At 37.3% G+C, this 18,581-nt stretch overlaps 1 protein-coding gene across 10 annotated transcripts in view; it reads right to left on the reverse strand.

Annotated features, from left to right (window-relative positions):
- Positions 1–18,581, reverse strand: part of CADPS2 (calcium dependent secretion activator 2) — a 298,773-nt gene that overhangs the window by 184,979 nt on the left and 95,213 nt on the right. For all 10 annotated transcript variants that reach the window (XM_071552501.1, XM_071552500.1, XM_071552505.1 and 7 more), the window contains exon 3: positions 12,362–12,694. In XM_071552501.1, the coding sequence (XP_071408602.1) occupies positions 12,362–12,694 (333 nt within the window). The remainder of the gene's footprint in view (positions 1–12,361; positions 12,695–18,581) is intronic.

Genomic DNA, 18,581 nt, shown 5'->3' on the forward strand with positions numbered 1-18,581 from the left:
TGAAACTGATAAAAAATAAAACAAAAGAAACTCTTCCCCAAAATCACCTTCAAAAATAGCAAGACTGCATCATTAAAATACCACTATCCACACTTGGATACTTACAATAGAATTTCTTATTCAGAAAAAAGTATCATGACCTGATGAACTCAGACCACTGGCTGTTTAGTGCTGTTTATAAATAACAAGTATTAAGATCAAACTTCAGAATTAGATGTGATTAGAATTGCATTAGGATTCAAATTGGTGGATCGGTGGTGCATTGTAAAGGAGAAAAAAGATGTTAGCACAGGTCAGAAATATCCCTGCAAACAATGGAATTTTCTGCTTCTCATTCTCTTGGCATTTGCAATGATGGCACAGATCAATTGGCAAAACCCAGGTCTGCCCTTCCTGTTGAAAGTATGATGTCTAACCACCTCCACTGGACAGGAAGAAAACCCAAGGAAAGCACATAGTGCTGAGACAGAAGGAAAGAAGGAGAATAATTGTAGGCTCCTGTAGGCTCTCTAAATTTACAGATTTAATCACTATAAATATTAAGAATATGTTCCACAGATAAATCCAGGTCATGAGTGGAAAGCATCATTTTTTATTAAGAGAAATAGAAAAATTAAGATCTGTAACATGTCATCCTGTAAACATATTTTATATAACTGTATCTTGGTTTTCACATCTGCTTACTAGAGTTCAGGGATACTGTCAAGCCAGACTCCTCACACTCATCACAGTGCTGTCTTCCACACTGTAAACGTCAAACTCTTCAGCTGTTGCTGACTATGAAAATGTCTTCCACCCCAGCTTTGCCACCACAAAATTATGAATGCCCCCACACAAAATAGCTTAACATTTACTCTTTTTTTCCACTTAAGCATTTACTTTTTTATTTGTATGGGTGTTCTTCCTAGAGTGAGGCAGAGCAAAACCTTAAGTGCTATTCATAGAGCCAGTCACACAGTCCAAATAAACTATCTTTTAAGTCAGAAATGTGGAGTCCCTAGGTAGTCAATGGAGAGATAGAGAAGCCTCCAGAGCTATTTAAAGCGCTTAAGCAGTTATCTATACGCCTACCATGAGTACCGTGGAAGTCCCAACTGCACTGGCAATCTCTGGTGAGTAAGATGATCAAAGAAATGGGTGTTATTCTCTCTCTCACCTTCCCCCAGACCCTGCTGAAATAGATACTGGCTGTCACCTTCAGTACAAGTTGGTTTCAGTTTCCGCCTAGGGAATACCCTCCCACACCCACCCTAAAGAGGAATGATGGGCCTTAAAATGAGTTATGACTCATGTCCTGATTCTCCTTAGAAAAAGTCTTCCACTCTCCTCCTCTCCCACCACATGCAGTGATTACCATATCCAAGACAACCAAAAAATTAGCTTGAAAACCTTGTTGGCATATGCATAAACAAGTCTTAAAGGTGCTCACAGTGTTTTCTGTTTTCCTGAAGTTATTCTGCTTCAGAGGAAAATCCCCTCTTCTTTTGTTTACCCTCCTCATACTCCAAAATTATCATGCAGAATGTTTTCTTGCCTTATTAATCACTGATAAAATTGTCTTTGGGATGTTGAAACCAAAGGGAATATATGCAATTAGGTCAATAAGTGTTAATGAGCATTGCATTAAGTAAGCAAAAGCATCTTGAATGCTATGTCAGTATTTTTTCCAAATAACTAAATGTGGCTGACTTAACTAGACAGAATTCAAGCTGACAGCTTTTTGTAAACATGATGTGGAGAAGCTGGAATATAACAGAAATGGAATCTCTTTCTCCCTTTTTGCTTAGCTCTATAGGATCAGCTGGAGAATGCTCTGTACTGACACCTGTTTATAGAAGTCAGTGGTATTAGCGATATGTACACACCTATCTAGAAATACAAAAACCGTAAATACTTCAGTAATGATTGAAAAATAGATTTAATCCAGAGGTTAAAGTATAAGAAGGCAAGCTTCATCTATAGATTTGTGATGCACTATGAAAATTTGACTTTCCTATCTGTGAAGATTCTAATCTATGGAGTAAGGTCCAAAAGCAAATAGTTATGGCTCTTCAGTCTAACGACCTAGTTTAGAATCCTCCATGTTAGGTTATAAATCCTGTCCACAAGCACGTCCATGCTTTCTTGTCGAGTTGGATGTTTCGCCCTGGGCCATCTTTGTTGTCAGTCTTACAGTCACGTTGGATCTCCTCAAGGCCATGTCACTGGTGCTCACACAGAGAAGCAGCAAGGGGCAGTAGCTGAAAGGCTAGAAGGGCCTCAGGAATCTAAGACATCACAGATCCAGCTAGAACACAGTAGGAAGGTCACATGTGACAGGCTAGAAGCAAGTATAAAGGTCTGGCCAGCAGATGGGTGCCTTTGTCCCGGACAGGGTGGAGTCAAACAACAACACTTTTCGCTGCTTCTTTTTTCCGGTCCCACTCCCTTGATCCGAAGAGTCCAATGTGCACTCTTCCCACAACAGAACTCACTCATCCACTTCTGCAGCCAGGGTCTTGAACCAGTTTTCTAGATGAACAACTACAGAAAGACAGCAATCCATTCTCCTGCTGCTAGCAGTTACAAGCTTCCAGCTTCTATCCTCCCAGAAACACAAAAATTGATAACATTAAACAGGTGTGAAAACAGTAGTTACAGAAAGTCTGCTATCCACCTGTAGAACAAAATAGTTGGTGCAGCATGGTAAAATTGGAATACTGTTCAGACAAGGAGGGATAGGTGTTTCAGGCAAGATTCTTCTGTCTCCAGGCTCCTGAGAAAAGACACAGTTTAGGGAGAAGACTGTGCCAGATTGATTAGAACATGATTTTATAGTGCTCCTAGGAATAAAACAAAGATTCTCCAGAAATTGTGTATACGTTTGGAGGCTCTCTCAGGCACAGCTCAGTGCTATTTTCCCTCATTTATGGGCAATTCTAGTGTTCCCACATTAAAAAAGCTTGGCACTACACCATCAGTTAGGAAAATAGTTTATTCAGAGCTGACAGCGGGAGTGACTCTTCTCTTACTTCATTTGCAAAGGGATAGTTCTCCTGCCATACTCTGAGTGCTTACCATAATACGGCTCCTTTCAATATCAGCTACAAGTTGACATTTCTACTAAATTTTATTTCAACTTTATTTCAGATTTTTCCTCTTTATATTAAAATGTCTGGAAGTCTATTTACCCACTATCTCAAGAAACAGAGTCTCATACACAAAGTACAGGTGAATCCTATTTTTCTTCTGCTCTTACTTTTTCCCAGCAGGCTGTCAACTTTTAGAGGGTTACAATTATTTTTTATCTCTACTCCTGTTACTGACCAGAAAAAAGGTTATTTCCATTGGCCTGATAATTTCTCATGCCTGTAGCCAAAAACTAAAATGCAAATAATCTACCTACCTACAGCAGACCTAGAGAAAGAGAAACAGGCACTCTCTTGTAAACATGTCAGAAGCTTGAAATGATGAACATCAAATCACAGACAGTCTTAGACTGACACCAGACTGAATCTGAGCAACTATCTTTGAGGCTTGTAATATAAAGTATGGGAATAAATGAAAGGTCAAGAAACATCTCCCTGCATAATGGGATTATTCTGTTGAGAACCAATCCTTTAGGGCAGAGGATATCTGGGGTAGGCAGCCTGGAATCTTAAGAGACTGAGAGACATGATCCTAGAGATTAGGGCAGCCTCAGCAGAGGAGACAGCTGAAAAGGTGACCTGAGAGTCCTCTCATTTTCAGGACAGCCACAAAAATACCTTCCTAGAGGATAAAAAGTACACACAAATTATAGCGTATTCAAAGAGAGCTGCTGATTTCACAGCCATTTTACATAAACAATTACTCCTATGTGGGACAGTCTATCCTCTATTTTGGCTGTGCTACGGTATTTATATTTAAAATATCACAAAGTAGTTAGGGTTGGAAGGGGTCAAGGCAGGGTCAGACCTAGAGCATCCAGGTGGAAGGCCCCTGGATAGCCTGTTCCAAGGCTCTGTCACCCTCAAAATAAAGAAGGCCTTCCTCATAATGAGGTGGAACTTCTTGTGTTTTAGTTTATGATCAAAATATGTATATGTACAGAGAGAGAGGGAAAGAAAGAGATGGCTCATTTCCCCATTTAACTGCATCTTTGTCTCTGGAATGGCTGGGGTGCAGGAACCCATAAGGATCTTGTCCTGACAGCCAACCTTCCTCTCAAGAACGAAGAGCCTAGAAGGTTCTCCCTTAAAAATCTCAAAAATGGGGGGGAAATGGGGGAGGAAAGCAGCTAAGCTAGAACAAGAAATTCAGTACCAGTGAGCTGGAGGAATACAGAAACACAGGGTTATTGTTTTTCTGTGGCTTTTTCACAGGAGCAGCCTCAGGATGAAAAATGATGCAGAGGAACAAGTGACTGCTTTACTTTGAATTGATAAAGGGGAAATATAGAATACTACCGTGTCTTAAGAAGAAGAGATGATATGTTCATGCTAAGGGTCACTAACTTAATTCAGCTTGCTCACAGGCATTCATTCAAATGCACATATAAGCTAGTGATCAGACACATTAAAAACTTAATCATCAGTCTGGAAATGTGGCTGCAACTTGTTTTGTATTCATTTACCTGAAGACACAGAATCTCTCATAAAAAAAAAGGAATTAAAAGAAATTAATAAAACAGCCTTTGGCAGAAAAGTTTTACTTTCACTGCTTAATAACAAAGTAGATGAATTTTATCCTCAGCTGGTGAGATTAAACATGATGAGTCAAATGCACTGGTGATTATAATATAAGTGCAAGTTACATGCCGGATATATTTGGCTTTGAATGTTCAGGCAGCTTAACTCCCTTGGATCTAGAACTGAAGAGAATGTCAGAACACCATTAATTACTTCATTAAAGCTCCAAAAGAGTATTTAAGGGAAGAAATACAGGGAAGGTAAAAATAGATGAAGTCTAAAAGTGTCTCTTTTAACAAAGCCCAAAACAACTTCCTTATTTCTTTGTGCTACAACAGCCATTCTACTGCTGTTCCTGCACTCGCTGAATGCCAAAGACAGTCTTAGAAAACAATACAGCTTGAAAGAACAATCTGGAGCCAAAATCCCAATGGCTGTGATTTTCATCCTCTCAGGGGAGGTGTAAGACAGAGCAGGTGAGATGTGCAATGCTCAGCTTCGCTCTGCTCAGTCAGGTCTGGCTTAGCTCTTATGACCAGAAAGGTGATACACAGAAGAACAGGCCTATGAGGATGCTAACCTAGTCAACACAAGTAAATTCACTAGTCTATGAGTGCTGATAATCTCAGTCTACTAGAGACCCTACATATCCAATTCCTTCTCACAGCTGAAAAACAAAACACAAAAACCAGAAGCCACATCTGCACAAAGAGCTCTGTTACAGAAAAATCCACATATGAGAGTAGGTTAGAGTATGGTGCTAGTAACACCAAGATTCTGGATTGGATCCCTGTATGGGAGTTCAGAGTTGGACTCGATGATCCTTGTCCAACTTTCCAACTTTCCTGTGAAATTCTGTAAATTTTGTCTAAAAAGAAATTAAACGTGTAAAACTATCCTTCACATTTTTTTCTTAACGCTTATACTGAACAAATAAAGCTTTGACTATTTTCATGGTTTTCAGATGACCCCCTTGTTTTCCTTTTAAAGGTAGAAGTCAAAGCCAATTTTCCTCATCCAATAGCTGAATATGAAGGATACTGTAATACCTCAAGTACTGAAAACGTATTAATGTTGCTAACACACCATTTCTCCCAGGTATTTTCCAAATATTCCTTTAACTACAAACAAAAATACTTCAAAGTATTACATTATGTAGCTTGCAAGGCTGTTAAACATTGTTCACAGTCAGATATAACACAGGAAAAAGGTAACTTGCTTCTCTGAGGATGTTTTAATATTCTTTCCATCACTCTTCCATCATTAGAGTAAATGAGAACAAATCAACACCCTTTGGGGTAATCAGACTTTTTTCCCCAAGTAAATTCTGCCATTATAGAAAAAACATTTGCTTACAGGCTAAATCTCCCCCCAGCCTATTTAAATACCATAAGTGCATGCTAACAGCACTGAGGAACCTCAAGTTTTACAAGACTTTGTTTTTCATCAGACTTCATGTTAATAAGTTGAAAATCCAAACTGGCCTGACAAACACTGTTCATCTTAGCTCTTGATTTCTCACAATTTCATTACAGAATTAAACTTAGAAGGAGTATTTGTAAGGTTGCAGCAGTATTCCCCAAAGCACTGAAATTTTCTTCCTGAGCAAGACCTCTCCAAATCTCTCAAATGGAGGTAAAAGACCAATGAAGCACCTCAGCAATATTTAAAAAATAAAAATAATTAAAACAAAAAAGATAACTATTGAAATAACTTCATATTAAACTCCTATGTACATGTAATCAATAATGACATCTCAAGAAGAGACAACATCTAAGATCCTATGCAAAATGACAACTTATTCCTCCACTGAAATATTTGATTTGAATCAGTCTGCTCTCACTCAAGAACAGGCAGTGACAGATCTTTTCTCCCCTTGAAGAACAGGGTAATATCAATCAGAAAGCAGGTTTGGTTTTGGTGGGGTTTTTTTGTTTGTTTTTGTTTTTGTTTGCTTGTTTGTTTGGGCTTTTGTTTGGTGTTTTGGTTTTGGCTTTGGTGTGGTTTTTTTAGGAGGAGAAACTGGAAGAAGATATATGAGGTATTCACAGGTACTAGAAGCCAAAAGTAGATGTATAAACAAGCTCAAACTGTGGACATTTGAATGTTTCTGCTATAAAAGGCATGAAACACTTTTCAGGCTGACAGACACACAGGACAATTTTAAAGGACTAGCCTGTTCTGTAAGGAAGGACATCATTATTGCCTCATGATAATGTGCAGGAACTTTCTAGACACATTTATCATATAAAAACATGGGCAGTACCTAATACTAACTATATAGCCTTCCTGTCCCATGAAATTACTGCTTTTCTTCTCCCCAGAGATTTCCCACACCACTGCAGTCCTTTCTGCCCACTAAGAGCCCAGACAGCTTCTCCTCTCCCCCCACTCCAGCCCTGCCTGCTGCTCACACTGCAGTCTGCAAAACTTTTATCTGGACACCAAGAGCCTGCCCCACGCTGGGGGTGTGCATCAGCTACCCAGCAATAAAATCGTAGTAGGAAAGGCCTGACAGCGGCACATCTCCTGTATAAAGCATGAGACAAGCACAAAGGGTTTTTGTTTGGGGGTGGGGTTGTTTGTTTGTTTCTTTTCTGTGTCTGGGGGAATTCTTTTGTTCGGTTTGGTTTTTTAGAATTTTTTAATTATTATTCTTTTTTTAAAAAAAAAAAAAAGGATAATACGAATATTTTGGGTCAGCTGAATCAGTGGATGTCTTAGCTAACACCTGATGCTACCTTGAAAATACAACAATGGACCTTGCCAACATTTTTCACACATTATTTTGTTGTATAAGGTATAATTTTTCATGAAATAAGTAATGACAGTCATTGGTGACCATGGGAAATATACTGGCTTAACTGAAGCCCTGGTCACATTATAACATCTTAAGAAGTCAGTATCTTTTCTTGTGACTGAAAAAGACTCAGGTACACATATTGCATTAAGGTATGTGTTCTAGAAAATACAGCACAAACCATTTTTTTTCTCCTATGCCATGTCTCAACTTAATTAATGAATCTGCTTAAGTTTCGGTCTATATACTCAAAGGAAATCTTAGTACTTGTTTAATTACTTCAAGAAGATTATCAACACTACACTGAAACCTTTTGTATAAAGAAGTCATTATTCTTTGTGCTTCATAAACTTGCATTTGTCTCTGTAACTTATACAGGGTATAAAAGTTTCTAAGGAAAATATCCAGAAGGAAGGGAAATTCTGTGATCTCTGAAAGAATTGCACTGAGTTTCATTATTTTACCAAGGAAACAATCAGAACTAAAAACGTGCAAAAGTCACAAAGGCCTTGTTGCGAATTAAATTACCCTTAATTTTTCCAAAACTGCATAATTAAATGGACTTCAGTAGAAGTGCTGGGTGAAAGACTCCAATTGTATTGAGTACCAGAAGCAGACTTCAGTCCAGGAGAAATTCTTGACAGAAACTATTCTCAGAATTAAAGGTAAAAAAAATTATGTAAGACACTATATAATCCATTGTTCTCAATTATCTGATGCTTATACAAATGAGTTGCATCTTGAAAAAGCTAAAGATAATAAAGGATGTGAACCAGATACAAGGATTTTAAACTGAAAATTATATCTTGCAGCAAAGTACCATATAAAGCTATTTTCAAAAGAATTAGTTTGTGCTTGATTCCCAAAATGTCCACAGTAGACTTAGCAAATAATTATTCTTAAAAAATGTTACATTATACTTAAAATTATTTATTACTTGTCAGAAAAGAGAATGTGACTTGCAAATCTTCTTTCATTATGAAAATCAGTATTGTTCTCCTTTCCAGGTACCCAGGAAAGGAGTTTACATCAGCCAATAAAGTCAGCCTTATAAAAGTACTTTCAAAATAAAATAAACTCTTGTGTGGAGTTATGATTTACCTGGTATAGAAACTCTGGTACTGATGGAGTGGTGTAATAATAGTGTATGACCACAAATCAGTTTTGAGTTTGACTTTCATTTTGACTTTCTGCAAAGTTATCCTCTACATCAGGGAATAATAAAAAAAACGAAAAACAAAAATCAAAAAAAGACTATATCAGGTTTCATCTCTATAAATCAAAGAAATTGTAACAACAGTTTGGCCAGGCATCTCAAATGCAAGTCAAGGAGCTCATTAAGTCCTAGATAACTGAAATAATTTCTTTATCATAAAACACAGCTCAAGGCAGCACAATGTAAATAAAAATCAGGTAAAAGTGCTATCACTTACAAAATTGAACCTTTTAATCACACAGAGATGTGGGTTGTTGGCAGCAGTTACTGGCCTTTCTCTAAATTGATCATAGAAGTCTTCAATATCCTAATGAGAACATCCTGTCAATGTTCCCTACCTAAGGACAAGCTTAGGTACTTAGTGGATGTTAAAAGAATGTGACAAAAAGTTATTCTTCAAAGAAAGATGCAAAAAATTTTCAAAACTATGTGTACTATGTTTGATAGTGTCAGAGGGTTGGTCTACTACTATTCACTTTACTTTTGATTAAGTTATTCTCCTGGTTGAATGAACACTGCTATCACACAAAGGATGGAGACTGGCAACCAGTATGTCACCCACAGGAAGCCACACCCTATCAAAATTGTCTGATTCACTACTGCAAGATACCAACGATGTAAGAGCTGATGGGGAATGCTCCATTTAGAACAGCCTAGGGAACAGAGGCTGCTGAAATCCAATGAAAAGTTTCTAAGTCATAAAGAGGAGGCTGGCAGACAATACCTCCTACTGTTATACATAGCACCCTTGTCTGCTTAGCAGCCCTGTAGGTGCAATTTACTCATCTTAGACATTGAACGGCATTTTTCTGTTCCTTGTTTCCAATGGGCTTGAAAGTACAAAAAAAAAAAAGAGGATAGAAAAACACAGAGTTTTCTGCACAAATTCCAGCTGTACAGATTTGCTGTTCAGGGCAGCTGTTTCTCAGTAAAATATACAGAATTTCATACCTCTGATTCTCTGCTAGAAGCACAGGCTAGAAGCCAAACTAATCAAAACCTCTATCAAAAATACAATTTTAACATCTGTTTGGACTTGGACTTATCTCGCTGCTCCCAGACACTATTGATTATCATTATCTGCAGGTCTCTAGCATTCTAAACAGCAGCAGCAAAGGGAAATTAAAATGAGCGTTTTCATACAACGATAGATAGAGGCTTCTAGGGCAGAATGAAAACTGCTAGTGCTGACTGAAATCCAGGTCTATCTTCCTCTCATCTTTTATAAATACACTGTCATTAGAAAGGAATAAGATAGAGCCTAAACTAAAATATTTATTAAAACTATAATCAGAAATAAGGATTTTGCCAAAGGAGAAAAGGCATTATGTTATCAGAGGCTGTCTGCTGTCTGCAGTGCACTTCCTGGCAAGGCTAGGTGTGATTGTTGTCTTTTTCTCTGCAACAGACTTCTCTTCATACCTTCGGTTTATTACGTGCTTGACTGGACCACAGAAACAGGATATGAAAAGTGTAGTTGGTAGAAACTCTGTTGGAGTACATAATGAAACTTTTGCTTTAGCAAAGTAACCTCATCCTTGCCTCAGAAAACTAAAATCCTCAGAAAGCCAGAGCCCCAAACAAGGGTATAGCCTTGAAGCATTTCCCTCTCCACTCTTTCCAGCTTGAAATGCACAGGTGCTCATATATCTGCTGCCAAAGAAGTAAATCTCTCTTTCTTCCCATCCTCCAATACTTATATGAATCTAGGGTAAATACTGGGTACTTCAGAGACCTGCATGGGAGATTTTCCAACCCTCAGTGCTCAAAAGCAGGCAGATCAAGAGAAGAGCCTTCTCTTAATCCCATTGAGTCATCTTTACACACATCATGGTGCTGCTCTTTTTCCTTTTTTCTCTACAATAAGACTACTTTCTTCTTAATTCTGAATTAAAAAATAAGGAAAGAAATCTATTCCACGCTCACAATTCTACCACATTAGAAGACAAAAATGAGCCCCTGGGATGTTTCAGTTACAGACCCATTAACATTTCTACAAATTAGAACCAAAATAAACAAGCCTTCAGATATACAGATACAAAACCACAGTGGACTGTATCATCAGAACCACTCCTAGACTAAGGGAACAATTTTATTGTTTAATTGTTCAAAGGACTACAGCCACTCTTTTTTGTGTTCCTCTAGCCCAATGCAGACTAACAACAGATTTTGACCACTCACAGTGATACGCAAAGCAAGATTTAGCAATTATCAGATGCCAGAGGAGAAAAAAATCCATACATATTTTCTGCTGTAACAGGTTATCCACTTCTGGGGAAAAAACAGGGAATTTTTCATGTTTTCGGGTATTGGAACAGGTTGCCCAAAAAGTTTGCAGTCTCTCTGCATTCTTAGAACTTTTGAGACCTGCCTGGTAATGCCCTCAGCAACCTAATCTGTCCTCACAGTTGACCCTACTTTGAGCAGGAGGCTGGACTGAATGAGGTCTTACCCAAACTGAACTATCGCATGCCTCTATTTTCTATTGTATAAAACCCCCTTCCACAAATAAGCCAGATTTCGATGCTTCTTTATCTTGCTGCCAATCTGTATATCCCAGAGGTTGGCTTTGTGGTTTACATGTATGTAAAATAACAGGAAAAAGGAGAAAAAAAGGGGCAAACAGGAAAAAAGATTAAATACTTTCTATCTCTTTTCATTCAAAACACTGCTCATGATTTGATGCAGAAAAGGATACTAGACTTTCTCATTATGAAAGCTGAATCTATGACCCTGAGAAGTGTTAAATACCACAGATGTTTCAATCATAGAACATGCCATATTAATCCATAAATGAAGTAGACAACAATGTCACAAGATTCCTCATTTGTTCCTGTATTAAGATGGCCCATAACTACAAGCCAATCTTTAGCCATAATATATGAAAATCAGCTCAGTTGTAATCTGGTTCACTGTTTTACAGACAGTGTAGCAAGCTGTGCAAGCTTACTTTAAATGCTACATCCATGTTGGCTGATTGTGAGACTTGCAAAAATAGCTTCCTTTTCTTCAGGTTTTTCCTCCTAAGCAACTGCCAATTTGTACTTGCATCACTGTGAAGACTGGCTAATAACATATTTTTACATACCAATTACAGTACTCGTAAGTGAGAGATTATACATAAAAATCTAAATATGACTGTCGAATAGACTGTCTTGGCCTCAATAATTCATGGGGAACATCACTTATCCATCAAAATAACTAAGTAAAAATGTGCAAATTGTCTTCCTAGAGGGTATTTGAAATGGACCATGTTTAGGTCTAACATGTGAACTTTCTAGACACTGGATGGCCAACAATATCCTGAATCATCTGTCTATGGCAGCAAATTTCTTTTAAAGATGTATACACATGCTCAGAAATGTATGTACCTGCATATGTAATTCATATGTGGGTATGCAGGTGTACAAACCATAGAACATTCCTCAGAATCACCCAAATCACTGGAGCTGTGACATTATAAAAGGTCTCAGGACATTCTGTAGCAAAATTATCATATCCTCTGGCATACCCTTTTTCCAAGTGCTCAGTAGTGACTAAATCATGCAGAGATTCCTTTCTTAGCAGTCTCATCTCCTTGGACTGTGGAGATGCATCTAAAATTGAAGGATTCTACACACAGGGAGGAAGCACTTGACTTGCTGGCAGCAGGGAGATACTCTGGACACAACAGAACCAAATGACACCAATACTTACTTGACAGGCATTATAAATCAACTGGTGTTCCAATTTTTTGATCCCTAGAATCTGCTGAAACATTTCATAAAGCTGTTCCTTGCTGAGAATCAGCTCTGATACAGCACTTAAGGCCATTCTATTCGGCTGTTTGCAAAAGTCCTCTTCTCCCCTGTATATGGCGTCATACTTGGCCAGCCAAGAACTTAACACTGTCTCTTTGCTTAATCCATCAATTTCTGGCAAACTTCGGACTCTCTTTTCTATGTTTTTCTTGAAAACATCTCTAAAGTCACTTGCAGAACATCCTCCACTGTGGACCATTCTTGCAACCCGATCACTCTTGAGAAATACCTTTTAAAATAAGAGAAAAAAAAGACAGAAACAGTTAGGCATGGGCACAAACACAAAACAATTCCTGTATAAGGAATTACGAGCTAGTATTTTTTTCTATTCAAGATGGCTTTATATCCAAGACTTATACAGGCCAAGTTTACCATGTTTTTCATAAAGAAGTAAGTGACTATGTTGAAAAAAAAAGTTTCTTCATTGACTAAATACTTAAACTAAGTAGCTTTTAAATTATTTATGCATAAATTTATAACAGCTAGACTAGAATGAACCTTGAATTAACAGCAGCTAATTCAAAATTTACCTACAATGAGAGAGAAACCCCAGGGGAAAAAAAAACAGCACCCCCAAAAACCAGAGAAACAACTGAGAGAAGAAAGACTCAAAGACAGAGAGGTATTTCTACTACTGTAGATACAGTACTGGAGGCACAGTATGGAATTCTCTGGGTAAAATCCCCAAAGACCAACACAAAATTAACTTCTCCCGTACTTGTACTCAAAGATATGACAAGGAAAATTACAACATTAGACAAATTAAATCAGCATTCAGCATCAGCATTCTGTAAGAACTTTTAAGAGTTCAAGGACAGTTGCATTCACCTCTTCTTTCAACAAGGGCCTTGGCAAGGTTGATCTTTCCAGAACCCGTAGCTCATTTCTAGTAGCAGGTCTCATGAAATTACTTCTTCACAGAGTGTAAACAACAAAAAGATGACCTGCGTAAACAACTTATGTATGCCTTGGGCTCTGCACAGTTCAGCTGCTTGGGGCTGCTTGGGTGCCACACCAACACCCCCTGCATAGCTGAAATGCAAGGAATAGAAGGGAAACCATACAGCTGAAACAGATTTTCTATCATCTTTCTACTTGTTCTCCTCATTCAGATGTATGAACTGGGAGTTAACTATGCATTTTGAGGTAGTTATTTTAGTCACCATGAGTTATGAAATCACAATGAATGCCCATAATAGCACTGTAGAGCTCTGACTCCCTGTTACATCTCATATTAGACGACACTTCATCTAACAACCAACTTAAAATACTACTGTGCATTACTTGTAAAATACAATACAGTGGAGTAGGAGAGGAGCTAAAAAGATGAGCAGAGAGAAGTACACAGATGCAAATGGATAAAAAAAACCCCGCATTCTAAAAGTTTCAGTGCTTGTCAATGCATGTTTCTCTGTAGCATATTTGAAAATGTAGTTAGTTACAAAATACATCTTTCACCAGATATCCTAATTGACATTTTACAGATGGTGGCAGATTAAGCCTAAAAGTACTTGCCCAAACAAATTATTAAAAACCCATCACGAATATATGCTAACCACATTTTATGCTCTACCTGTACCATGACAGATTTCCTTTTACGGAAATATAAGTATCTAATGTTAAATTCTTATCCATAATGGGACCTGCCATGGTTACTGTCAATTAATGCTTATATTAATTTCCTCAAAATGCTACACAAATATTGAATCTCATTTCAAAAAAAATAGTAGTCAGAAATTCCACTCAGCAATAAAACTTATCAACACAAACAGGTACAAGGATATTAAGTCTTTCCTTGTTTTAATCATCTGCAATTACAATGATTCATTCCTCCAACAGCTTCACTGGTAAGCAAATAGGAAAACATTAAAAAGAAGATTTTAAACTAATTTCAACTACTCTGTACTGTTCATAAACAGCATTTAATCTTCCATCACATTAGTCTGCACACCCAATGAGAGAAAGCAGATGCAGAAGACAGACAGAAATTAAGAATATTTATAGACACTTCCCACCCAAAATCTCACATTCATGCAAGATTACATGACCCTATGTATTGCTAATATAATTTGATCAGTCTTATTAAAAAATAAGTAAACAAAAAAAACCCACAAACCCAAACCTGCAAAATACACACTGTAAGATCATCAGAATATGATTCACTATTTATTATCTTCTTTCATTCACATTATTCCAAACCATTAATCCTGAATGCAAGGGCTGAGAAGCTGTTACCACTTTTCTTGATTTATGAACCATACTAATTCAAAATTTATTTCTGAATCTGAAGTTGATTTTCCAGGAGACTACAGGAAAAATTCATTCCATTCTTTAACCACTTAATAATGGAAGGGAAGCACTATTGTAACACTTGGCATGCGTAACATTGACAAAATAATGGCATGTTCGTGTTGGACAAAGCAACAGGTAAGTGCACACACAAAATACAATCTGCGTGTCTTCCTGACTCTAACATGTTCCTTTCTGATGTGTTTTGGGTCACAAACTGTATTTTTATTAAATTTTCAAAAATTATTCAAGATAATTCTTTTGCAAGATGAAGTGGATATAGAAGGAAATTACTCAAAATATAAAGCCAAGATGTGAATAATAGACTATCAAACATGGTTGGTTCTGAAAAGGAATCCACTGGACCTAAAGCTTTTCTCATAGTATTTGAATGGCAATTTACCAAAGTTTTTCCTGAGAGAAAAAACTGTAACATCACCTTTAAAATGAACAACTTTTATTTAAGACAATTAAAAAGCAATAATAACATTTTAACAAACCCACTCAATTTTCAAGACTTGGTTTGCAACAGAAAACCATAAGAAAATGGAAATTTCATTAGGAATATACCATATGTCTCTCAAATTGAAAACACTAAGAGACATTAAAAAGCTATTAAATGTGTCATTATTCCTGTACCTGAAAGACTTATGCTACACTTCCTGTTGAATGCAAAATCCTTTGCTTCAGTTAGATTTTTTGAGATCTGTCTCCTTAGTTTCAGAGCTTTTCTGAGCCATTTTATGACTGCTTTAAAAAAACCCCAAACCTAAATAGTAGTTTATAGGAATCAGTACTATATGGAGAATGGCATGCCCCCAGTTTTACACCAATGGAGTTATTGTTTACACCATTATTTCAGATAGCCCTTCTGGCTGAGTACCTGTGGTTATAGAATCTAGGGATACGTACATGCTTTACAACATTGGTGGTTGAAATATATCAGCTTTTGCAGAAGTCTTAAAGTAGTCCACCACTTTTCTTCAATGTGGATAATATGAGCAGCCCAATTATCCCCATTAGGGAAAATATTTCTATTGATATTTATCAGTAAAGCAAAATACTAATTGAATACATTCCCTGAATCTCTCATTCTTCTTCCCTTTTTTTCCTGTATTTTGACTGTCTGATCACTAGACTCAGTTCTAATTAAATCATACTTCAAAAACCTCTAGTGTTAAAAAGTTATCTCAAGTCTCTGGAATTCCGCAAAGTCATCCTGGAGGGACACTTTTAAGCAGCCAGACTTTGAACTTTTAGTATCATTACTGGTTCCTTGAATCCAAGTCAACATCAACTCTCCATGTTACCCACTGCTAATAAATTATCAAACACCAAAAAAGAATGCTCTGTTAACACATAAAATGCATACAGGAGAAAATAGATAGTTCAAATACAGGTTTTGATGGGCCATATATATATATACACTCTGAGGAGCTTTTTCAATTCACATTATACCTTCACTTTTTGATGGATAAAGTTCTCCACATACAAAGATGAGATAAGGAGTTTTAAAAAATAACAATTATAATTTGTAATCTACTGAAGTATCATTTAAATTCATTTTTTTTACAATCATCATATGCAATTTCATCACTTGCAAATGCTTGTAAAAAAGCTTAATTCAAAATGGTCTTTAGCACTAGATAGTTACATTAAGAGTATATTTCTGTTTAAAAATTAAAACGCTGGAAATATTAAATAAAGAACTGTCTTTTACTTCTTCCAGGACATATGCCTTGAATAACTTTTCTAAAATTTAACTAATTATATAATGAGACAACACAAAAATTACAATCTATTTTCTATTGTAAAGCTTATGGAAAAAAACCCATTTGGAAACACAGTATGGCAGAAGGACTACAAGAAAGATTTCTCAGCTCTCTGAAAAGAAAACTCCATATTCATCTGGCCTCTGTACACCTTCTGGCAGCACAATAGCATGAACATTCTCCTCTTTAAGCAAAGCAGCACAGAAAATTTCATTTGCCCCAAGAGACTTTTCTTTATTTTTGATGGTCACTACTGTTCCTCTAGCTTTGAGAAAAACACCTTTACACTTTGGTCATGTCCTATGTCGTGACAGTCAGGGCCCAATGCGTCATGTCTCATGCAAAAGATGGCTGCAGCTCAAAATGCACACCACACCTCTGGGACAGTAACTCCTACACATACCAGACACCATCTGAATCAGCTTATCATGTACAACACTTATTTCAAGCTGCGTAGTAGCTGTTTTCACTTCTGTTAAGTTCTAGTATTACTGTATCTTTCAAGCTCTTAGTACTCTCTATGTCCCAGGACAGTAATAGGTGTGTGACAGATGCAGTTGGCCCCTTAACCAAACCCAGCAGTGGCTTGGTACAGGCTCTAAAGGAAGTGATGGCTGGGGGGTAGCTGGGTCAGGAACTCCTCTAGTTTCAATCTATTCTCTGAAAACCAAAAAAGGAGCAGAGTGACCCAGTGAGCATCGATGCATATGAGCTTGGAACACTGATGATGCAATTCACATATGAATAGCAGCTGGCTTTTCCAGGACTCATTTATCAAGGATCAAAGAAAGCTGTGGGTAAAAGAAATCTCATGCATACCTTTCCCATTGCATGTAATTTGACTAAAAGCCAACTACTGTGTTCCACATATATGACAGCTCAAGTGAGTTTTCTTTGAGCTCTTCCAGATAAACAGCTTGGCTGCACAGTGGAGATCTTCTCAAGGCTGCTCCTTGAGGCTTGGGAGGTCCTTTACCAAAGGCAGATCTTTGGTAAGTGACAGATACTGTGTATAACTTTTTAGTATAACTTTGACATGTGCCTTGGGAGCTTTGAATCACCATTCAAACAACTGAGCTATATAGTAATAGAGTGAACCCTGACACCAAACTTTATTGTCACACTTTCACAACATCATATTAAGACCACTTTTGCTCATCACAGAGACAGCCAAGTTGGAAGTGACCCACAAGGATCATCAAGTTCAGCTCCTAGCCCTGCACAGGACCAATGCCAAGAATCACACAAGGAAGTTGTGATATACAACTACTGAGGGCAGAATTTCATCCTTAAGGGATCATTCTTGTTGTAAAGGATTTTTCTTCTCCTTTAAGCTTGCAAGAAGTGAAGCTGGAAATACATTAAAATTAATGGCAATTATGTAATATCAGAAGTTGTCAATTAAAAATAAAAAATAGAAAGGAATAGAAGAACCTTCTTGATAAAGACTGAACAGGGTCAAAAGAACTTTGACAGAAGTCCAAGGAACACTGAGTCTGTGAATGCTTTTCAGGTTTCTAATACACTTTTCTAATGTGCTCTGCACTCAAGCTCCTGCTGTGCTTTATGCTATTACCAAAACCCTTGAGTTTATGACATACAGAATACATTTTTTAGGAAAGAAAAGGAATTTTCAGGTCTAAATTGAGCTCTAAATTTTCTGAAAAAGACAATAATTCTCTTTCTACAAACTAAAAGGAATTGAAATAAGTTTCCAGTTTAAAAATTGGATGGCACATGCATCATCATGCTGCGCTAGAAGTATTAGTTAAGGTAAAATGAAGCATAGGACATTTACTGTGTAATATTAAATAGCCCCTTTGCTGCTACTGCAGCAGCTCCTCAAAGTCTCCCATATCACAGCTCATTAGCAACTCTTGTCACAGTCAACAGCTATCATCAATTTCTTAAATTCTTTCCTGTTCCATAGGAATAAAAATATTCCCCATTTCAGTTATTAACATGAGCAATGTTCCCTGGGACCAGCTCACCCCCCCCCCCCCCCCCCCCAGTGGTTGTATTGTATTCTGAAACCACACCATTCATTACACCAAG

The sequence above is a fragment of the Pithys albifrons genome, chromosome 3 (genome assembly GCF_047495875.1).
Source record: "Pithys albifrons albifrons isolate INPA30051 chromosome 3, PitAlb_v1, whole genome shotgun sequence".
Taxonomy (NCBI): Eukaryota; Metazoa; Chordata; class Aves; order Passeriformes; family Thamnophilidae; genus Pithys; species Pithys albifrons.